Genomic DNA, 25069 nt, shown 5'->3' on the forward strand with positions numbered 1-25069 from the left:
ATAAAGAACTTATACAAGGCAACACCAAAAAACCCCAAATAATCTGATTAAAAATGGGCAAAGGAAGGAAATGTTGAAAAAGAAAAACAAAGCTGGGGGCATCACGTTGCCGGATTTTAAGCTATACTACAAAGCTGTGATCACCAAGATAGCATGGTACTGGCACAAAAACAGACACATGGACCAATGGAACAGAATAGAGACTCCAGAAATGGACCCTGGACTTTATGGTCAACTAAACTTTGACAAAGCAGGAAAAAACATCCGGTGGAAAAAAGACAGTCTCTTCAATAAATGGAGCTGGGAAAATTGGACAGCTATATACAAAAGAATGAAACTTGACCACTTTCTCACACCATATACAAAGATAAACTCCAAATGGATGAAAGACCTTGATGTGAAACAGGAATCCATCAAAATCATAGAGGAGAACATAGGCTGTAACCTCTTCGACATCAGCCACAGCAACTTCTTTCATGACACATCTCCAAAGGCAAGAGAAACAAAAGAAAAAATGAACTTTTGGGACTTCATCAAGATAAAAAGTTTCTGCACAGCAAAGGAAATAGTCATCAAAACAAAGAGGCAACCCACAGAATAGGAGAAGATATTTGCAAATTACACTACAGATAAAAAGGCTGGTAACCAAGATCTATAAAGGACTTCTCAAACTCAATACACGAGCAACAAATAATCAAATAAAAAAATGGGCAGAAGATATGAACAGACACTTTTCCAATGACGACATACAAATGGCTAACAGACACATGAAAAAATGTTCAAAATCATTAGCCATCAGGGAAATTCAAATCAAAACCACATTGAGATACCACCTTACACCAGTTAGAATGGCAAAAATGGACAAGGCAAGAAACAACAAATGTTGGAGAGGATGTGGAGAAAGGGGAACCCTCTTACACTGTTGGTGGGAATGCAAGTTGGTACAGCCACTTTGGAAAACAGTGTGGAGGTCCCTCAAAAAGTTAAAAATAGAGCTACCCTATGACCCAGCAATTGCACTACTGGGTATTTACCCCAAAGATACAGACGTAGTGAAGAGAAGGGCCATATGCACCCCAATGTTCATAGCAGCAATGTCCACAATAGCTAAACTCTGGAAGGAGTCCAGATGCCCTTCAACAGACAAATGGATAAAGAAGATGTGGTCCATACATACAATGGAATATTACTCAGCTATCAGAAAGAACGATTACCCAACATTTGCAGCAACGTGGATGGGTCTGGAGGAGATTATGCTAAGTGAAATAAGTCAAGCAGAGAAACACAATTATCATATGGTTTCACTCATTTGTGGAACATAAGGAATAGCAGGGAGGTCAGTAGGAGAAGGAAGGGAAAAATGAGAGGGGTAAACAGAAGGGGGAATGAACCTCGAGAGACTATGGACTCTGGGAAACAAACTGAGGGTTTCAGAGGGAAGGGGTTGGGGGATTGGGCTAGGCTGGTGATGAGTATTAAGGAGGGCACGTATTACATGGAGCACTGGGTGTTATACGCAATGAATCATGGAACACTACATCAAAAACTAATGATGTACTGTATGGTGACTAACATAATATAATAAAAAATTATTTAAAAAAAAGGGCAAAGGATGTGAATAAACATTTTTCTAAGGAAGACATACAGATACCAAAAGACACATGAAAAGATGCTCAACATCACTAATCATCAGGTAAATAAAAATGAAAACCACAAAGAGATATCACCTTCTACCAGTCAGAATGGCTAAAATAAAAAAGACAAGAAAAAACAAGTGTTGGCAAGGATGTGGATAAAAGGAACTCTTGTGCACTATTTGTAGGAATAGAATTTGGTGCAACTACTGGGGAAAGCAGTATGGAAATTCCTCAAAAACTTAAAAATAGAAATATCGTAGGATCTAGTAATTCCACTATTGGGTATTTACCCAAAGAAAACAGAATTATTAGTTTAACAAAATATATGCAATCCCTATGTTTATTGTAGCATTATTTACAATAGCCAAGATAGGGAAGCAACCCAAGTATCCATCGACAGATGAATAGATAAAGATGTGCTTTAAATATACAGTGGAATATTACTTAGCCATAACAAATGAAGAGATCATGCCCTTGGTGACAACATGGATGGACCTAGAGGGTATTATGCTAGGACCTAGAAGGTATTATGCTACGTAAAATAAATCAGAGAAAGACAAATACCATATGGTTTCATTTATATGTGGAATCTAAAAAGCAAAACAAATAAACAAATAAGCAAAACAGAGTCATAAATATAGAGAACTAAGTGGTGGCTGCCAGAGGGTAAGCGGCTGGTGGGATAAGTAAAATAGGTCAAAGGGATTAAGAGGTACAAACTCAGCTATAAATTAAATAAGTCACAGGGATGAAAAGTACAGCATAGGGAATAAATAGTCAATAATATTATAATAACATTGTATGGTGACAAATGGTAACTACATTTATTATGGTGAACATAGCATAATATAAAGAATTGTCGAGACACTATGTTGTACAGCTGAAACTAATATTATATGTCAACTATACTCAGATAAAATAAAACAAAAATAAAACAATTAAAATAAAATATGTTCTCTTTCTAGTACTGTAACCTTCTTCCACCTCTGTCTCATAAATCTTAGAGGATAAGAAGTCAAAGATTCTTTCTTCAGTAACTGATGACAATAAATGCTTCTGTTGTTATTTTGTATGTATCCTTAAAACTAAAATGTCGTATTTCCAAGGTTAACCTTCCAACAATATAGTTTGTTAATAAGAGTCCAAGTTTATAATTCACACATGCTTTTTGAGTAATTTGGGAAACAATGAAATTCCCAATTCTATAATTATGAATAGCAAAGGGCAAGTGTATCGAGCACACACAGAATGTTTATGAAAAATGTTTATTTTTCAGAGGAAAATAGCTATAGCTATTGCTTGCAGACCTTTTTAAAGGTTAGATGGTTGAGAATGGGTTTCACCAGTGAATTCTATCATACATCCTGGGAGACATTTTCATAATTACACTTATGAAAGATAAAAAGCAAGAGATTTCTTTGGCATACCTGCTTGATTTGGCTGTGGCCAGCTTGGTGACTTGACAATGTTAGCGGATCCTGGAGGCCTGAAGGCAGCAGCAGTTGTGAAACCAGTCACCCCTGGTCTGGTGGAGGCTGGGCTCTCCCGCCTCTCAGGCATGCTCCGAGCTGAAGCTACTGATGGAGCCAACTGCTGAGAAGTCTCCTGGGTGTTGCTAGAAAGGAAATAAGGAAACATTTTTGGTGAAGTGGTAGTAAACTAACTTAGCAATGATCCTTTCTTTTCTCAATCTATTAAATAAGGAAAACAAAAATATTAATTAACCAATATTTTAAAAAAAGAAAAACTCGAAAACCACGACTAAGGGACTCTCTTCGAAAGGAACATACAAAAAAAACAAAAACAAAAAAAAGAAAGGACATGAAAGAAGTCAGATTACATTTGTTTAGTACTTTGGAAATTTTCTTTAAAAGGTCTATCATGAGAAATTATGCTATTGAAACACTGCTGAAGCCAATTCTTTCGAATAATAAGCTAATTTCTTCTTCCTAGTCTTCTCTATCTCAACATTTCAGAAAAATCATCTAGATTAAAACAACTAATTATTAGAGAAATCCTGATAATCTCTATGAAATGGCACAGATTTTTTTCCCCTTCTTTCCCACATTCTTCTGGTATTTTATGAACTAAGTTTCCCTGACATCTTACCACTCTTTTCACTCAATACCCACTCAGTCACTCATTCATTGAACAAATATTTAAGCACCTACTACATGCCAGACATCATGCTATGCTTGGCCACAGAATGGTAAACAAGAGACAACATCCCCAGCTTAATAGAACATCCAGTGTTCTGTGTTCACAATACAGGAAAATGAGACAAGACTGCCACTGTCCTCAATCAGAGTTACTTTACTTGCTTAACAGGAGGCCTTGTCTGTGCTCGCTCATATTTAGAAGATCATATGGCTTTTCATTACCCTGTCATTTGTTATTTATATTATATGTTGTCATTTCAAAAAAAATAATTTTAGGTAGCTCAAATTATAAAACATGTACTTTGGAATGATATAATACTGTAGCAGCTTCTCTCCAGTGAAGTATAATAATTACTACTATAACAACAACAATAAGAATACATCCTACTAACTTGAACAGAAATCAAAGTACTGCTTGCTTAAATAATTCCATGCATAGAAACTCACATCCTTCAATAAATGCAAACAACAGCTGGAGGAGTAGATCAATAAAGATAGAATCCTAATTAATGACCAGTAAAATAAATGTCCTTTTTACTGTTTAGGTTGAGATTATTTCAATGAAAAGAAATTTCAAATTCAATCATGTTCCCTATATTACCAAATGAATAAGAATACTTAACTTCTCAATGCTCTTGAATTTGAGATGAACACCTAACAAAAGAGGCCTGAGGCTGCCTAGTCTTAGGAAGGCCTGCTTGCAAGGTTGGCCTCTAACTGGCATTTGAGAACTTGACTGGTAAATAGTTCCCTACAGTCATGTAACACTTTCTTTAGGGGCGCCTGGGTGGCTCAGTTGGTTAAGCGTCTGCCTTCGGCTAGGTCATGATCCCAGGGTCCTGGGATCAAGCCCCCTGCTGCTCCCTCTGCTTGTGTGCTCTCTCTCTCTCTGTCAAATGAATAAATAAAATCTTTAAAAAAAATCTAAAAGGTAAGAGTAGCTCACTGTGCCTAAACTATATCAACAATGTGGTTTACGCTAAATACCTACTTTCCTTCTGTAAGTCTGGACTATGGTATGAACTAGGCACAGTGTGACAACATAAGAAGCCCCAATAAAAACCTTGTCTTAAGCACTTAGTATCTACTGAGCTTCTCTGGTAGACAACACTGTATGTTTTATCGTAACTCATTGCTGTAGGAATCAAAATATCCTGTGTGACTTCACTGAGAAAGGACTTTCAGAAACTTGAGCCTCTTTTCTGCTGGACTTGATCCCTTGTACCTTTTCCCTTGCTGATTTTGCTTTGTATTCTCACACTATAATAAATCTTAGTCATGAGTACAACTATACACCCAGTTCTATAAATCCTCTAGTGAGGAGGTGGTCCTAGGGCACCTCTGACACCAAATAGTTTGGAAAAATCATACTACAGCTATTTCAACAATCTTGAAATATTGTTTCTTATTATTGTTCTCTCAAATTCAAGTGTAACAGAGCCATCACCTTCTTTTATCATTTCTAATCAGTTTCATGAAAAACTGAAAGCTGCTTGATGTTAAAATGTACCATACAATGAAAAATTTAAGCACTTTAGTAATTTTTGTGAATAAAAAGTAAATTACTACTTAATAGCAATGCTGAACACAATTATCAGTAAAGATGACACAATAAATAATATTAATGGAAATAGAGTTTAAGCTTTATAGTAGAATGGTTATGAGTAACTTTTAAAAGCTTTGTGATGAACAAATTATTTTACCTCTCTAAGTCTCATTTACTTAACCTTTAAATGGGGATAATACTTTGCTCATAAGAGTTCCATGAGGCTTAGGTAAGACAATTATGTACAAAATACTTAGCATACTCTAAGGCACAGAATATGAGCTTAAATATATGAAAAGGATAATTAATATATTCAAATAATAAAAGACATTTTCAATATTCTTATACATTACAAATACAAGATTTTTTGAAAACAATACAGAAGTATGAGTCATTTCAATTCTAAGGTTAATGCAAGGGTTCATGTGGATTTGAAAAAAAAAAAAAACCTAATAATCCCTATGTTTACAGTTCTAAGAAAATTTATGACCCAGCAATACTGGAAGTTACAGATTAAACAAAAATATAATCTGGAAATACCAAAACCCAAATCATCATTTAATGCTTAATAACCTGAATGAGTTAAAATTTTCAATTCCAGGAGAGCTGCTGGACAGACTTGCTTAGAAGAAAGTGACCAGGATGATAGAAAATTAATGCCAAGCCCAGTGAAGTTTGGTTGAAGGAACTGGTAACATTGGCCTAGGGTACGAAAAAAACTCTGGAGAAGCATAAGAGCAATCCTTACTTATGTGACATGTGGATTCACTCTATATGGCTACATTCTCTTTGCCTAATGTAGTGTCAAATCTATGGTGAGACAGATTTGGTTCAATAAAAGGAGGTACTTCCTAATATGAAAAACTGTCCAAAGGAAGTATTCTGTTTCCTACCAATATCTCTAGTGAGAGGCCTATCTCCAGAAGGTTTTCAAGCAGATGATGGAAAAGCTGAAGACTGGATTTAACCATTAGAGGGTGGAGGGCTAAGTTTTAAGTTATACTTCAGCAGGACATTCAAAGCCTTCTAAGATATAGCTACAATCTACCTGTCTAATCATTATCTCCTCCCACTTTGCGATACAAATTATATGCTGGAAACATCTTCTCTCTGTCCACAATTCTCCATATTTTTCCAGTTCTACATGGAAGGCACCTCCCCCACTCTCCCTCTGCACACATCCAGATATCATCGATAATTAACAACAGTAGTAAAAATAGTATCTATCATGCACCGTGTACCATACTGAATAATTAATACATTTTATTTAATCAACCTTCTAGAAGTAGAGACTCTCCTTCCTTCAGTTCATGGCACATATTAAATGCATCACATATAGTTAAATTTCAACTTGTAATAGCCAGGGTTTTTAAAAAAATAACTTCTTTATGTATCTTGTTTCCTGCACTACATTATAAACTGAGGCTGAGGACTTTACTGTGACTTTGGGTAAGTTACCTGAAGTTGATAACGTTTCTTTGTCGGTAAAAATCAGATGAAAATACTACTTTTATTCCAAAGTTATTGTTAGGATTAAATGAAACACAATGAGATAATACATGTAATACAAGTAAAGTACTTGGTTCTATGCTAAGCACAGAGAGAGAAAAAAAATTGAAAATCTGTCCACAGAATTTTGAAAGATCCTACATTCCCCCAAACAATGGAGAGTCTCTTTTTACACTTCAATTTTTACCTATACATATGTACATTTTTTTTATTGTATCCTTTGGACATAGTCTTTATATATTCTCTCCCAAAAGGCCTAGATGTTTAAATCTTAAACAGTATTCTTAGACACAAAGTGTGTGCAGCAGATTATAAAGACTTTAAAAAATTCTAAATTGTAAGCAAGAAAGTTGTTCCATTTATATTTAAGTTCAGGATGATGAGCAGAGTTCAACATTCTCAGGAGAAATAGATCTCTATTTACTTAAAACATTTAATGTAGGAATGGAAGAATATTAAGATTTACTGAGACAATCACATATCTAAATTATAATGCCTAGGTCTCTAAAAGAGCTAACATCTTTTTGCCTAATTTTTAGTATTAGCTACTATTTAAAGAAAATACATAAACAACAGATATCATGTACTAAAGATTAAAGAATTAATAAAGATATTGGCTTTATTATTTTATATTTTGGAATAAAACATTACAATAATCACTAACAGCAAAAATATTTTAATTAATGACTAATTTACTAATATAGTATGGCACGATTACTTAAATTGGTATCTTCTTTCTGAAAACATGACTCATATATATTTTTTCTAAATTTAAAATTTAAAAGGTCTTCTCAGGAAACCCACAGTTCCTGCTTTCCAGAATGCCAACTCGCTTACCTGTCAAAAATCATTTCCCTTTCCCGAATACCAAAATATATTTAGTTTGTGCCTATTGCTGTTAATAAAAAGTAATGATAATGGCTACTAACACCCATTCTATAAGCGGGTCCATGGATAGCATCAATCAGTCCCTAACTGCAGGCACGCCTTTTTTTAAAACAAGAAGTTTATTTAAACAACCAAATGTTGATTTGAAGGGAACACTCGATTCATTCCCTTCAGAGTAATTTATCTCTACTTAAAGACAGACAGCTCTGCATGTAAGGGTTATGTACAAAAGTGTTACAAAATTGTCCTTGGTTTCACAATGATAAATGAAAAACATTAAAATTCTCCAATCAAGCAAGGTTTGCAAGAATTTTAATGCTGCTCTTTTTTTTTATTAAACAATGAGTGCAAAATAACTTACTGGGATATAAAGATAAGAGCTGAATGACCATGCACTAATGGAGACGGGGTATTCTCACACAACTGGTATTTTTCTCCATCCTATCTCCACTTTTTCCTATCCCATCTCCATTTGATACCCATCGAAACATACCACAGGCCATTTAGTTTTTAAAAAATGCAAAAGGTACTTTTCTGGGGAGAAGATGTGAGCATGCCATTGGGTCCTCAAAGAGATTTTTTTATCCCAAGTGTGGTCAGTAACCTGTCTCTGTATAGACTTAGCCCTGATGAAGAAAGATTTCTGCTCTATTAACACAATTCCACAAATATAAAATAATTTCGAGTATCTTTTTTCCTTAGAGAAAAACGTACAATGATCTCTCTCCCTATTTAAACATTTCCTTTAAAAGTTACTCAGAATTATAATGAAGTATATTGAAAACCTCTGTAACAGTGAAGAGAATACGAACACATGATCAGCAGATAGCCTATGTCATATCAGGCTTTTACTAATTATAGTCATAGTTGTACACTCTGCCATTAATTTTACATTCCATCAGAAATGATTTTAAACAGTTATTTCATTAAGATTATATATTTCATGAACACTTGGGGTATTTTTATTTTTTATATTAGGCCTAATAACTTTTGGCATTAATTGTTAAGTTTAGGAGAAAATTAATTTTGTGTTTTAGAATTTCCCAGACACAGTGAAAATTAAGTTGTTTGCCCAAAACCCTCATATTTAAGAACTATAAGACAGTAGTAGCCAATCAAAATGAATTATTTTATTATTCTTTTTTACTTTTTCAAAAGATATAAAGGTATGTCTTACTAAACATTTGATTATTCTAGTATAGCTACCGTCCATGCAATGAAATGGTTATACTGTAATTTAAATACTCGCACAATTACTCATAACTTCATACTAAACATCGAGTCTGCTAATAAAAGATGTCACAAAGGGTTAAAAGGGCAGTTAATGATCATTTAAAACAACATGCTTGTCCATTAGCATCACACTGAATTTACAGTTAATTTAAAACTGAACACAAATCCACCATAGGACTTTCTCATCTGGCTTGTTAATATAGTAGTTAGGTGTTACAGAAAGCAGTATCTCTTAGAGCAAACCACCACTGTGAAATCTGCTCCACGGTACCTTATTTTCTTAACATGGATAGAGCCAGTTGACTTCCTCGAGGACTGGAGGTATGAAAAAGCTAAAGGCCTGGAAACAGGGCTGATGCAAAGTGCATCCAGGAGTGAGTGATATTTATCAGGACTGGAGAGCCTGGTGAGCATTTAGAAAGAGTTGTAAGTCGAAAAATCACATGACCAACAGCAGAAAGTAGTCTTTACAGTCTATGATTTGAAACATTTCCAGAAAAAGATAGAGACAGACATTTTACAGACAGGCAGAAGGAGCAAAGCAGTAGAAAGAGGATGAAAAGAAGGTCTGAGTATTCTATTATTTTACTCATTAATATAGAATTGACTAAATTTTCACTAAAACTGGTTGAGACAATCTTTTAGAAAGCATATAAAGCTTTATAAAGACTACTAGAAATTATGTAAAAACAAAATCTCATAAAAATAAAAAGTTATTATTCTTTCTTGGAGAGGAGGGTGTAGTTAGACTTGAGATCACCCTCAAATACATCAGTTTGTAAGAGAAGAGAATACCAACAAGAACTTAAAATATCTATTGATAGTTGATTCTGTTCCAGATGTAAAAACTAAAAATTATAAAAACCCAAAACTCAATAAGCACGCAACATGTAATAATCCACACAACTCAGAAGTACCATAGATAAATGGTAGTAATGGAAACAGATGAAAGGATGATTTAAAGAAAACCAGTAATAAACATTGTGGGATATGTCTGCAACATAGGTAAAATGTCCACAACACAACCAAGATCTCATATAGAGCTGTGACTGTTTGAAATGGTTATGTTTGCTTTGAGGGGACTTGTAAGACAGTGAAAAGTGTTGGAATCACACAAGACACACATTGTACATATAGCTCTACCTGGTTTTTGCAGCAAGAACAGCAGACACAGTAGCAGCTGCACTGCTAAGAACTGCAGCACTATATTTAACAGGAGAAGAGAAGGTAGAAAAGTTTCGAAAACCTTCCAAAGAACTTGTCACCACATTTCTTGTGGAGCTGCTTAAATTGATACGTAGGGAAAGAAAAAAAAAAGAGGAGAGGAACAAAAAAGAAAAGTGAGAAGAGGCAGTATAATAAAGATAAGACAGTAACCATCTTATATTAATATTTAGACATTAAAAGGTATGATACAGAAGTATAATAAGAGTTCAGGTCATTTATTTACTGTTGCTATGATTTCTCTCAGAAATTAAAATTTGATATATAATCCTCCACAAAACTGATTTTTGAGATACAAATGCTTTTGAATGCATTTAACTTCAGTCTCTAATCCTATTTAAAGTTAAATCAATATATAACACACATGTGAAGATTGATTTGTCAGCATCTAAGTAGAAAATAAATCTAAACATGAAGTTTGAATTTCTGTAATCAGAGAAAGGAAGGTTATGTCGATTTTTCTAAAAAGACTCTACATAAAGAGCTTTACCTTAGAGATGATATACACCCAGAGCCTGACATTTTAATGAGACTTGTGCTTTCAGGAGAAGCAAGTACAACTGACTGCCTATTCAGAAGTACCAATACATATTGAAAGGAACAAGAAATAACTTAAAAATATTGAGAATAAACCTACTTGGGGAAGGAAAGCACCTTTGTAAAATAAATAGTAGTTAAAGTGAATATGACTAAAATATCAGCTGTTCTACCGATGTTCTATACTTCTATTTACAGCTGGCTCTGTAAAGACTAAAAAAATGTTGGTATGAAATTCCATTTTCAGAACTCTTATGACTTAAAATAATAAATATTTTCTTTCTGTCTTTTAGAAAAGGTCAAACATCTGGACAGAAATGAACACTCCATCATTAGGACTGTAATGATTTTCAAGTTAGTTATCAACTTGAATTTGAGAAATTTTTTTATTAAGTTAAAAGAAAGTCTAAAATGCATAGCATGAAACCTATAGTCTCTCCTTCTTGTTTATGCATGCAAGTTATTAATGAACATCCTCACCATCCTATGACTAATTTTTCACAATTTGTGACAGTGGTCACCCCCAACACAAAGTAATTATGTGCCAAACTCAACCCAGGTTAATGAGAGCTCAGATGTCTGTAACTGTGCGTATGGACATAAGTCTTTTCTCCCTCTCAGAAGAATTTGATAATCCATTATTCTTCGTTCCACTGACTATAACTTTACAAACCATTAGAAAGCATATTAAAGAAACAGTGGCAAGCCATTTTTTAAAATTATACAGAATTAAGTGTAGTTTGTCTGCAAGCCTATAATTGAATTGAACTATATGGCTATGTTTTAGCAACTATTGTGAATGGCTAGAAAAGAAAGAACGGGTCTGGAAAGAGAAAAGAAAGATGCTATCAGTGGCAGAGCAGGGTAACGTGAGTGTCATGCAACATGGAAGACAAAGTTACCAAGTGATTCATCTTTGAATTCCTCAATTACTCTGCATCTTTCAAGCAATGGCTACTATTTGGGGGAAGCGATGGTGAATAACAACTAGAAACTTAAGTCTATAAAAAAAATCAGCTAAAAAATAAATCAGCTAAATTGTCTTTCTCCTGTAAAAAGAAAATTGTAATGAATTTCTTGCCCTGTATTGTATCACAAATAATAATATAAAAAGATTTAGTATCAGCAGAGACTGCAAAATCTTATAAGTAACCCGAAAACCTTTAGAATATGTGTGGGCACTTGTAACGTATGATCTCTATCACTCCTTTTTTAGAGGTGAATGCTCTAACTCTGTAAAGTAGACTTACAACAAACTCAAAAAAGTGGACTTTCCAAATCACAGTGAATAAATAGAAGGCATAGATTTCCTGACTCTATATTAGAACTTTGAATCTGAACAAAAGAGAGAGAGAGAGAGGTGAGAGAGAGAGACAAATACAAAAGCAGTGTAAAGCAGTGTTCCATAGATGAGTGCCAAAGTTTCTTGTCTATATATTAATGATGTCAATTCTGTAATCTATGATCACTTGTTCCTTTTTAGTCAAACAGTTTTTAGCATTTAATTTCACTACCAGCATTAAAACATACCAGGAGGGAAAAAACTCTACCTAGAGAAAGTGGTTACTTTAGAAAGTGTGGCTACTTGGCCACCAATATGTAAAACCTGAGGAGTTGCAGGTGGGTGAGGTCCACTCTGAGGTAGGTCTTCCAGAGAACTGTCAAACCTAAGTTTTCAGAAGCAAAATAAACAAGGCAAAGGAAATATTAATGAAAAGTATAGACATTTGTCATCTATACAAGCTTTTATAAGTACACTGGTTCCTTTTGGGGAATACTCTAGTTTGTTTTTGTTTTTGTTTTAACTTCATATCTGCAGTAAGGTTAAAACCCAAACCAACACCCTCACCACCACCACATATTAGCTATTCACTCCCCCAATTTTTAAATTTTTAACATGACTACCTTCATGTGAGGGGAGAAAGGCGGATGGGAATTCTCACACACACAGTCCCAATACAAAAGACTGTATTTTGCATGCTTCAGGGAAGTTCGGCTCCAAGAAATTAATTCAGTTGCCCAATATCATACACCTAGTAAGAGTCACATGAAATTTGAACCAGGTCTGTCTGTACTATTTCCACTACATAATGCTTTCCAGCATCTTGTGGGGTAGCTGCCTGAATAGGGCACTGCAAGAAACCAACTAAAAACCTCCTCTCAAGGCAGAATGCCGTGTTTATAGATCTGAAATAATATGCATGTTGTTTATCTCTATGTAAACAAAGTATTTTATCCAGTGGCACAATAAATGTTTGCATGCAACTGTGTTGCTTCACTGTTTACTTTGCTTTTCTGGTGTCTGTACTATTTTTTCTTCTGAATGCCAGAATTAAATTTTAGAACTATCACCAGGAAAAAAAAGATGAAAAACTCAGTGTGAGGTTTGAAAGAAGAAAGCACCAAGTATAATGCTTTGGGAAAAAAATAAATAGGAGAAGTACAAAACTGCCTGTGGTTAAAAAAAAAAAAAAAGGCTGTGGATAAAATAAAAAGAATATATCGGTCGTGTTATATTGACTTTCAAAATAGAAAATGTAACACTAAGATAAAGAAATAGAAAAGGAGAGGTTATAGTCCCATTTTTTTTATCTAGCATGGGTCATACCTTTACCAGAGCGTTGAAAAAATAAAAAAGACAACTTAAGAAAAATGTTAAACTTAAGACAACTTAAGAAAATGTTAAAAGAATAAGAACTGTAAGTCCTATAACAGGGGTCAGCAAACCATGACTATCAGGCCAAATTTAGCTCACCACTTGGTTTTGTATGGCCTATGAACTAAGAGTGGTTTTTAAATGGTTTTTTAAAAATGAAAAGAAGAATATTATTTCATGACACATGGAAATTATATGAAATTCAAATTTCGGCCACCAAGTTTGTTTGTTTTTTTTTTTAAAGATTCCATTTATTCATTTGACAGATATAGAGACAGCCAGCAAGAGAGGGAACACAAGCAGGGGGAGTGGGAGAGGAAGAAGCAGGCCTCCAGCGGAGGAGCCCGATGTGGGCTTGATCCCAGAACTCAAGGATCATGCCCTGAGCCGAAGGCAGACACCTGAGCCACCCAGGCGCCCCTCGGCCACCAAGTTTTAATAAACTATAAATAAAGTTTTATGGAACCCAGCCAGGTTTGTTCATTTACACATGTCTCTGGCTATTTTCACACTACATACAGAGGTCAATAGCTGTGACAGGCCATATAGCTCACAAAACCTAACATATTTACTATCTGGATCTTTACAAAAAAGTTTGCTGACCCCTGTCTAGAGAAAAACCTCTCTACACAGCTACCAGAGTACACTTTAAACAATACAAATCTGATCCTGTCTGTTGCTGGGACTTCAGTACTGCTTTAGAGACAACTGTGGTCCTGGGCTCCCCATTCTCTCGCTTTATCTTACAGAGCTCTTCTTTTTCTCCGGCTGGCTCCAGTCCAACTTGTTTTCCATCTCTTCCTGAAACAGGTCAAGCTTCTTCCCATCTCAAGACCTCTGCATAGTCTGCTACTTCTCACTTTTTATGCCTACCTCTCTACCACAAACTTCACTGGGCTAATTCCTAAGTGTCCCTCAGTTTAAATGTCACCTCCTCAAGGAGGCCTACCCAGTTCCCCACATCACCTTAGGCTGCCCATGTCATATGGTTTCAAAGAACCCTGCATCTTTTATTTACAGAACTTATTTGTTATTAATGTAATCACATAGTTCATGTGGTTATTTGTTTAATTCTGGACTCCGTCACTAAATTAGAAACTCCCTGAGGTCAGGGACTATTATGTTTAATGGTACAAATGAAGTGTAACAAAGTACTTACCACAAAGTAAACAATAAATATTTGTTGAATAAATGCATGAATGAAACTTGTTTTCAAATACAGAAGTCACTCACAATATACATATATTTCTTAGCAAATATTTGTAGCTTCTAGAGACTGGAGACTGTATTGCAGTTCAGGTTAAACAGGCACTATATTACTACCTAAGCAGGAAGAGGCACATGATCAACCTCTAAGAAATTACTAGACCTCCAAAAATGTCCTTTACAACATAAAGAATTATCAATATTCTAGAAAAAAAGAAAATGTAGTTATAAAGAATTATCAATGTTTACATACTAATATACAACGAGGACAGGTAAGAAAAGGGAGTAAGCTGGACTTCAGTCTTCCAATACCTCTATGCACTGTGTTGATTGGAATAAAGTTCACATAACTCATGAAATACCTTCTAAAGCCAGATTTCCAAGTTTCCAAACAAATGCACTTGGCAGGTTTCCCATGTCTTACACACACTGATTACCTATCCCTTTGCTTAGCCAACCTCTAAAAATATTAGACCTAAGAAAATCTTAAACTACTCTAATTCTGTCACTCCCTAATATTTATTCCTTTTAGGACTGGAAGAAGCTCTAATTAACAGCACCTCTGCAGCAGCCCAACTCTCTGCTTCATCTGTTACTTAAGTGAGTCTTCATTTCTTACCAGAGAGAGGTATGAAGACTTTATCCTTCCCAGATATGTCTGGAGAGCTGAGCTTGCAGTCTTTTGGCCTGTTTTTCTCAGGAAAAATGAGTAAAGAACTATTTGTGCATTATCTTTCTCAGCAATTGTGTCTTTCCATGCTTTCCGATGGGGACCCATGCTAGCAATCTGTCCAGGAAAGCAAGTGTGAGGTTGCCCATCTTACTAATGTACCATCCTGCAGGAACAGGGAATGGAACTCTCCTTCTATGCCCCAGGACTGACAACTGTCAAAAAGCAAGATCCTTATGCTTGTGGACTCCATCTCCTCCCTTTTTCTCAGGGGCTCAATTGATCTATCTCCTTTGCATTTTCTATTCTCCTCCACCGCATGCTTTGAGTCCCCATTCAAAAATACGATAGTATAGCTTCTCTAAAACAAACAAACAAACAAACAAAAACAAAAAAAACCAGAACAAAACAAAACAAAAAAAACAAAAATAACACCAACAAAACCGCCTTCCCCTTCTGTTTTTCTGTCCCCATTAACAGCCAAAGGGAATAAAAGGTTTTACTCTAGAAACATTGTCTCCATTTCCTCACCTGCCTGTCACTCTTCAACCAGCTCAAGTGGGCCTCATCCTTCAGCCTTGATAAAACCACATTTTTGCCAAGGTCACTAATGATCTCTTTGTGGCTAAATTTAACTGATAATTTGCATTCCTCGTTTTCTTTTTATTGTGGTAAAAAACATAACATAAAACGTACTATCTTAACCATTTTTAAGTGTACAGTTCTGTATTAAATATATTCACTGTTGTGAAACAGACCTCCAGAACTTTTTTATCTTGTAAATCTTAAATTACACCCATTCAGCAACTCCTCTTTTACCCCACCGCCCACCCCCCTGGTGACCATAGTATTTCTGTTCCATGAATTTTACTTCTCTAATACCTTGGTGAAATCATACAGTTTTTCTTTTTGAGTACATTCCTCATTTTACTTAGTTTTGGTATAAGACCCAGTTGACCACTCCTCTTCTCCTTAATCCTACACACTTGCCTGCTTTTAGTACTATTTTACTGGCTATTCTTTTTTTTTTTTTTTAAGATTTTATTTATTTATTTGACAGAGATAGAGACAGCCAGAGAGAGAGGGAACACAAGCAGGGGGAGTGGGAGAGGAAGAAGCAGGCTCATAGTGGATGAGCCTGTTGTGGGGCTCGATCCCATAACAACGGATCACGCCCTGAGCCGAAGGCAGACGCTTAAGGACTGCGCCACCCAGGTGCCCTTACTGGCTATTCTTCATTGCAGGATGTGAAAGTTCTCCATCAGTAATACAATTTCAAAATGCTAATCTGGCTCATCCATATTGGAATTATATGTAAACTATGTAAGAATAAATTAATCACAAAGGCTAACCTTTAAAATATATGAAAAAGAATGCAGAAACTTTCTTTTGCAGCATAAAAACTTCAAGTTTCCAACTAAAAATTTCAATGCCTCCTCACTCTCTTTATAAATATCATACAATAACCAAATAGAGTGACTTATTACATCCCCACATGGCAATGAGAAGAGAAATTCAATACCTTAAAATACATATTTTATACCAGGTAAAGGAGGAAAATGACAATTGCCCTTTGTATTTTCACCCTTCCACAAAGCAAACATTCACACAATAATACCGTTAAGCAGAAAATAGAATATACAAGGATCACACCTGCACTCTGTACTTTCAGGGTTCACTGGCATAGTAAAGCTATTTATTTTAGCCAAGGAAACTGCTAGTTGTCTGGAAAATTCAGTGTCTTCCACTGGCTTCCTGACAATAAAAATGGTGAGTGTGTTCACTTGTAACTAGGATGTCCCTTTTGGAAAATTAAATCAACTAAACTTCAGCTGGAAATTTCTGGCACTCTTAATCATAAGCCAAATTTATTAATTGACTTCAATAGCCTTTGTTTTTGTAGCAGCCTAAAAACATTATTTAAGCCTGCTAATTCTACATTACAGATGGCACCTTACAGAGAACTTAAAAATCAGCAAGTAGCGACATCCTTGCTTTTTACACATGGGGAAGCAGAAAGGACTGAATGTTAGATGTAAAAAGAAGATTATGAAGTAAATGATCAAACATGAAAATACCACCCAAATGAGATTTACTTTTTGTGAGAGCAAAGATAAAGGACTGATTCAAATTACTTTTCTTGGAGGTTTCCACTTTACTGAAGCAAGGAAAAGAGGTAAAGAATAAAGGAGATCACTAAAGCAAATGGAACTTAGGTATGTTAGAAGAAGAGTTTGCTCTTTATCGATACATATATTCCACTTTATTCACACCTTTCAAATTCTGCCTTAACTCTTACATATTTCTCTACTGTTGCCTTCCTTAATGGCCTATTAATGAATAATGCCCTGTCCTAACATTATATGAAGTTAGTTAACTCTACAGTATTCCTTGATCTTTTTAGAGAAAATTTTCTATCTATCTATCTATCTATCTATCTATCTATCTATCTATCTATCTATCTATCTATCATCTATCTATGACAGAGAGGGAGAGCGCAAGCAGGGTGGAAGCGCAGAGAGAGAAGCAGACTTCCCACTGAGCAGGGAGCCCAACTCAAGGCTCCAGGACCTGGAGATCATGACCTGAGCCCAAGGCAGATGCGTAACCAACTAAGCCACCCAGGTGCCCCTAGAGAAATTTTTCTATAGGGTCTCAAGATAAGATAGGTAAAGATTGAGCATATATTATACTATATGTATTCTAAAAATCCAATATAATATAAAGATTTTAAGGGGTAACACCAACTTTAAAATCACTTGGAACAATCCCCTGATAAAAGCTTACATCCCTCAGCAACTGTTAAGGTACTAACCACTAACCATAGCCCTGCTTACTCTGCATCATCAATTTCTTCTCGATCACTCCTATTATTGATTTCAACTAGCTAGAAACAGCTTTCTCTATGGGGCAGAAACCTGCCATTCTGTAGTATTAATGTAATCCTAACATTATAAAAACAATTTATAAATGATAAACGTATTTCAGATTCAGAATAAAAAGATATATTATTTAATAAGTAGAACTGCATCAATCTGTTACCTGTTTGAAAATACACATGAATCTGTCTGAATGCCTACTATGCAACAGCCACACACCATGAGTCCTTGGAGAAGCCAGGTGTCTTGAGAATGCCACCAAAGCACCTTATGCTCCAGTGAGTATCCCACTAGCATTAGAGAACAAGAGCTAGGGGTCACACACTCTTCTAGTTAAATCTTCTGGATCATACATCCTGAGCCCTCCCATTAATCACTGCATTCATTCATTCATTCAACGATGACATGTGGATTCCACTCCATGCCAGGCATCCTCACGTATTCTACTGCCCACTTCAATTTCCTGCCCTCATGGAGCTTACATTCTTGTGCCCCCTTTCCTCTAACACACCATGAGGATCAATCCCATCATACTCTTCATCCGTTTACCTGCCACAATCAGAAGAACAAACCCTTCAGGTCATCCATCATCTCCTGGATTCTTGTTTCTTTACTGTTTTCTGTATCTCCTAATCTGATCAATGTCCCATTCCCTCAGCCCTCCCAAATCCTCTGTTATTCCACTGTACCCTTTACTGATCTGTGCCTTCTGTGCAGTCCCTTCAAAAAGAGGTTCCTTTTCTCATACCTTGTTCGTTTATAAACTTGGAGATGGAGATAATGCCTTCCTCGATTATTGTTTCTAAGATCAGTCATCTTAGATCCTCCCAAATCTCAAGTCCCTCATGGCTCATGTCATCAGATTACACCACTCACTATCTACTCATCTCATTTTCTTGCCTCTACCTCACCCACTGTTTGCTTCAGGCCCTGAATCACTGTTTTCCTCTTTACCCCATCCCAACAATCATTCTTGATGACTTTGGTGTTGTCATATTGAACCACTGAATAACCTGACTTCTAAATTCTTTGATTTCTTCACTTCAATGATAATTCCTCCAAGGCTAATAAGTCTCAGGCCTGGAACATCTCAGTCATGCACTCCAAAATTCATAAATTTTACTTTTTCATATATGAGAATAATACCTCTAAAATCTGGATGTTAAGCACCTTCTTTTTTTGTAATTCACTCACCCCTCATTCTATTAGCTTTTTTATTGAACTGAACTGACCTTTACCGATTTCACTGACTCTTAACAACTCAATTAATTCTTACCAAATTCACTGATTCTTATCACTATTTCATTATTCATCAACCCCTACCCCTCCATTGTCAGCACTTCCTCTAAAATGCAAACCCATCCAATTCCTCCCCTCTCCATTAGTGCCCCCTTGGCCTAACTTCCTATCATCTCTTGCCTGAACTAAGGGAATACACATAACTAGTCTCCTGTGTTCATTATTTCTCCCTATCAATTTCACATAGTATTCAGAGGAATCTTTTAAAAATATACATCAGATATTACTCTCCTGATTAAAAGGCTGTACTGGGCTTTCCAATTCATTGGGATAAGAATCTAAATCCCTTAACACAACTTACAAGGCAAAACATGATCTGACCCTGACTACTTCACTCAATCTCTTATCACTCTCTCCTTTATTTACTATGCTCCAGTCATAGTGGACTTCTCTCAGTTCCTTAAACACACCAAGCTGAATAGTACCTCAGGGCCTTTGCACTTGCTATTCCCGCTGCCTAGAGAGCCTATCTTCTGTATAAGTGTATGGTTAACTGCTTCAGGTCATTCATGTTTCAGCTCAAATGTCTTCTTTTTCCCTAAGTAGTGTCTAATGACTTCACTCCTCCCCTCCCCTCATTATACTCATATTGTCCTATATTATTTCTTCATAGAATAACATAATAATATAAAACTATACTATTTGCTTTTTTATTGCACGTCTGCTCCACTAGACTGTAAATCCATGACAGAACCTTGCCTCTGCATCTACAACAGCGAGTAGCACACGACAAGTACTTCATAAGCAATTGCTGGACTTATTTAGTGTGTGTGTGCGTGTATAATAAACACAAGCAGGGATCACTAAAGTATGAGACTAAGGGAGAATGTTTGGGGAAGAAGAAAACATAGCTATGGATTTAGGTCAAGGAACTAGCCTCTGTTATCAGCTGATAACAATTGCTCATATAAATGCTTCTGACCCAGACACTAACTGTCCCATGATTTTTCAGTTGATTTTCCTGGGATTACCTACATAATTGTCAGACATTAATGCCAAGGACTAATTATAATAGCCAGGTGAGATTTTACAAGTATAGAATCAAACTATTGCTTGCCTTACAATTTTAAGAGTCATATGACATGACTAACTTATATTAGGGTTTACTTTTTTCTAAAATCCCTAATTTTTTTTAATATTTATTTTTGCTAACTTTATCCACCCCTACCACCAAATATGTCCCAGAAGAACAAAATTATTTGACCCAAACTACACACAACCATATTAAATTTCTTTTTTTTCCCCTACTATATTCGGTCCATCTTCCTAGACTCCTAATATATGTTAAAAGATGATCTGGCTATGGAACATGTATGCCATCCCTTCCCACTTGAGGATAGCCACAAATTTAGGAAGCAAGCTGTAGATGCCCTCATCCAAGTCACTAACTGATCTTTTAAAACAATATCCTTTGTTCAACTCCTTCAACTTATCATGAATCTAAAAATTTGATGATCATTAACCTCATTTCATTATTAAATTCAAATTCAATGGGATCTTAAGAGCCTTTCTTTGAGGAATTGTTAAAATTAACATTTCCCCCAATCTACCAAAAATGTGTTAAACTGGGTGTGATTTGTTTCTTGAGAACTTAATTCTGGGTCTTGGCAATTCTGTCCTTTTCTCAGTGCTCACTGGGCAAGGCTTTAAAAATGCCTTCTAGATTTTTTTCCAAGTGACCTCAAGTTCAAACTAGTTTACAGTTTAGAAGTTTTTTCTTCTTTCAAACTCAGTACTACATTTACCCATTCCAAGTCTTCTATTTTCTTTCTCATTCTCCACAATTTTTTTTGATGCATATAGTGTTACTTACCAAATCTCATCTGTAAGGTCTCTAAATATTGGGTTATAAATCATTGAGAAAAAAAGACTACTGAGAGCTCATCTAGAATCCCTTTCTGTCTGGGACTTTAATTCCCTCCAGAATGTAAACCAATCAACCAAAACTTTTATTTATCTCTGGGTTTGGGTGATCTTTGTTTGCTTGTTTGTATCTTTCGACAATGAAATATAATTATTATTTGTTATTATTTGTTGATTTATACTAACCCCTGACATCGCTTTTTAAATCTTTTGAATTAATGTTGTCTGGTCGTTTTATTTTTCATATTTAAATGTGTGTGTGTGTGAAGGTACATTTTCTTAACATGCACATGGTACTGTTTCAATATCCCTGCTAAGAGATTTGCTCATTTAATAAAAGATATTTGATGCCATTGCAGTAAGCAAAGGATAAATTTGAGTCCACCAAGTTTGTTTAAAATTGTTACTTTTCATTAAAATCTTTCAGAAACTTACTCTAAAATATTTTATCTTATGAATTACTAGGATATTGGGACAAAGAATAAAGTATGTGAAAAGACAAAATAAATATGTACCTCTAAACCAAAAATTGCATAGATTTTAACCTAGCTTTAACATACTCTATTCAAAGAAATAAGTACAGACTCTTCCAGAATAATTAATTAGGTGCAACTGGGAGATGAACACCTCTCGCAAAGTTGGTCACAGAAGCAGCATTCAAAGTATACCGTTAATAGCCATAAAAATAGAGAAAAATAAAAGGAGAGACATAGACGGTTGAGTCTGCTTTTAAGATTAACTTAATTTGAAGAGAGTTCTTTAATTTGACTAAGAAATGGAAAATTGAGATGCCTAAACATCCATACCTGTCATGTTTTATATATTATGAAATACATTACTTCAATTTTCTTTTATAAAATCATACTATCATAATAAATACACCTTCACATAACATAAAGGTAGAAAAACTTGGTCTTCTGAAACTTTCAGTGTGACTAAAATACGTAAAATTGAATAGTGACAAAGGACAGAAAATTAAGCCTTCCATCATGGATGAAGACTGCCTATAACCAATGCTCTTCATTAAGTTGTGACATCTTTTGAAATTAAAAAATTAATTACAAGAGGAGTCTTCAATAATACTGACTTTTAGTCAAGAAGATAAGTTCCTTTTACTTTCTGGTTTAATTCAATAAAATAATTTCAATATAATTTACCTCCCTAAGGGTGAAACAGAAAGAATTTATCCAAATAGTACTGTAAGAGAAGTGCTGGTGGTCTGATAAAACTTCTAAGGAACTTAATGCATTCAATTCTCTCCAGAATGTAAATAAACGAAAACTTCTTCAGTATTTACCTCTGGATTTGGATGATTTTTGTTTGCTTGTTTATATCTTTCAACAACGAGCATATTGACCATGAAAGTCGATTTCTGTATATTACAAATACTGATTTTTATTCTTAAAAAATATTTTATAAGCAATAATCTTCCCAGATTAATTTGGGAAAATTAAACAAGTATTTCCATAGTTAAATAGAGTAATGAACAATTTTTGTGTGAAAATACATAGAGTAGATAAGAACTATGTTTCTGGCTTCAAGGATTTCAAAGTACTATTCTCACAAGGAACTGAAGTGTAGTAATTACTTATGTTCAATAGATGGCGATCTTTACATTACACAGAGGTCACCAAATCAGTATTTGCACAGGACAGTATAGTCCACCAGTAAAAAATGAAAAGAGTAAATTACAAATGTTTCATATGTTACAATAGACAAAAATTAGTGCTTGGTTACATATCCACTTTTTGGACCTATGGACTTTTTTCTAGGTTGATAAACGTACTCTGCAGTAATGATGGTGACAGGTAAGAGATTCTATCTGGCTATTATTTTTATTTTTTAAAATTAGACTCTGTTGTGGGAGCCTTTGTGTTGTGTATTTTTGAGCAAATCCACTCGTTCCTACACTTCATAAAAGTATGTGAGAATATGAGACTAGGGAATGATTCCTGATTTCTTTGCATGGCTTATGAAGAATAATAGTTTTAGGTGATTTACTCAAATGACATGTGTCTTTAAAAGGATAAACAACAGGAGTCCAGTATATTTGTGAAATAGCAATTGAAGGAAGACAGGCGCAGGTCAGCAAACTGTTTCTGCAGTAAACTATTTTATGCGGGTTACAGGACCATTTGTGAACAAACTAAAATTATTTTACAAACCTGCTATAAAAAGAATATGCTTGGAAATATTTATGAAATTTCTGCTTTCTAAATTTTCAATGAATGTACAAAGATGATAGTTTCTATTCAAAAAGTAACTTAAGATTTGCTTTGACAACCTTCAGCTAGAAAGCATGTGGACATTACTTAGTGCTATGGGACAGCCCATAGAGGATTTTTCCCCATAGTACTGTTTTATAGCTTTGTGTAATGTAACTGGTGACTAGAGTTTGAACTATTTTCCTACCAAAGGGAGAGGCAGTTACTCCTCCTTTGAGGGATATGTTAAGTCTTTGAAAATTAAAATCCCTATCATTCATTATTCTTAACCATAATATATGAAAAATCAGACCCTATCATTACTTGAACAAGAGAGATAAAAGACTGATAAAATATGTTTTGATCATAATTTTATACATCTTTTTGCTAACTAAAACGCTATTTTTTACTTATTCATATAGACCTCTGTAAGTATGAAAATTTTAAAACTGTTTATTAAATAAATATTTTACTTTATAGTAGAAACTGAAAAGATGGTGAAATCAAGAAAATCACCCTTTAAATTAAGATAAATTGTATGGTGCCTGACACAATGATGCACTTTATATAATTTTTTTTAAAGTTGTCTTTCAATGAAATTTCCTTTTTTTATTTTTAATTTATTTGAGAAAGAGAGGAGAACAAGCAGGGGGAGGGGCAGAGGGAGAAGACGGCTCCCCGCTGAGCAGGTAGGCCAACACCCTAGGATCAGGACCTGAGCTGAAGGCAGTCTCTTAACTGAGCTACCCAGGCGCCCCTCAATAAAATCTCCTACAGTCTCCCTCTAGGCTCTCCTAGAGCCTCTCTCTACTCTGGTAAGTCACATATTATTATTAGCTTGCCATTGTTAATAATATAGCTGTTGATTTTTTTCGGTCAATGTTGCAGACTAGACTCTTAACTTCAAACTTCATTTCCTTAGGAATGATAAAATTATTTCTATTGGTTTTTCCAATCAGAGTACTAAGCATTTCATACATCCATTTCTAAAATTAGTCAGGTATTGTCATATCACAGGAGTCACTAAGTTATTCATGTTGAAACAGATAAAAAACACAAAGGAAGATGGATTAAGAAACAAATTTTTCATTTAATTTTAAAAAGTGTCTTCCACAACCATTTAACAAATAGATAATGCTAGAGGGAAAGCATCAACACTTTTGCCAATTAGGTTGCCAATGCACAATTCTCCTTTGAAGCAACTTAGGTATGGTTCCACTTTACCTAGAGTACAAATATTAATGTCTTGATTTTTATAAAACTTGACATATTGAATTTATATTCAATTAGAAGTTATGTTTACCACACCGTTAACAATTTCCCTAAAATTCAACAACTAAGAAATTGGAGAAATATACATTTATATGCAATTAAAAACCATTAGTTGGTGCTAATGATATAGGAAAGACATTAGGGGTTCAAAGCCGAAGGCCAAGAAAGAATTCTTGAGACGTCTTTGGTGCAAAAAGGTGATTTTATTAAAGCATGGGGACAGGACCCGTGGGCAGAAAGAGCTGCAATGGGGTCACAAGGAGTGGCCCATTATATAGTTTGAGGTT

General features: G+C 35.0%; 1 protein-coding gene across 8 annotated transcripts in view; it reads right to left on the minus strand.

Moving 5' to 3' along the window:
- The window catches only part of PDLIM5 (PDZ and LIM domain 5), a 201011-nt gene that overhangs the window by 46477 nt on the left and 129465 nt on the right, over positions 1-25069 (minus strand). For 7 of the 8 annotated variants that reach the window (XM_087863978.1, XM_045792084.2, XM_087863977.1 and 4 more), the window contains one exon: positions 3065-3252. In XM_087863978.1, coding sequence (XP_087720104.1) covers positions 3065-3252 — 188 coding nt within the window. Of the gene's footprint in view, positions 1-3064; positions 3253-9243; positions 9376-10115; positions 10257-12283; positions 12401-25069 lie in introns of all 8 variants that reach the window. The other variant, XM_087863980.1, reaches the window with a different exon arrangement.

This window comes from Ursus americanus, chromosome 8, assembly GCF_024610735.1.
Source record: "Ursus americanus isolate L20-20 chromosome 8, mUrsAme1.1.p, whole genome shotgun sequence".
NCBI classification, from domain to species: Eukaryota; Metazoa; Chordata; class Mammalia; order Carnivora; family Ursidae; genus Ursus; species Ursus americanus.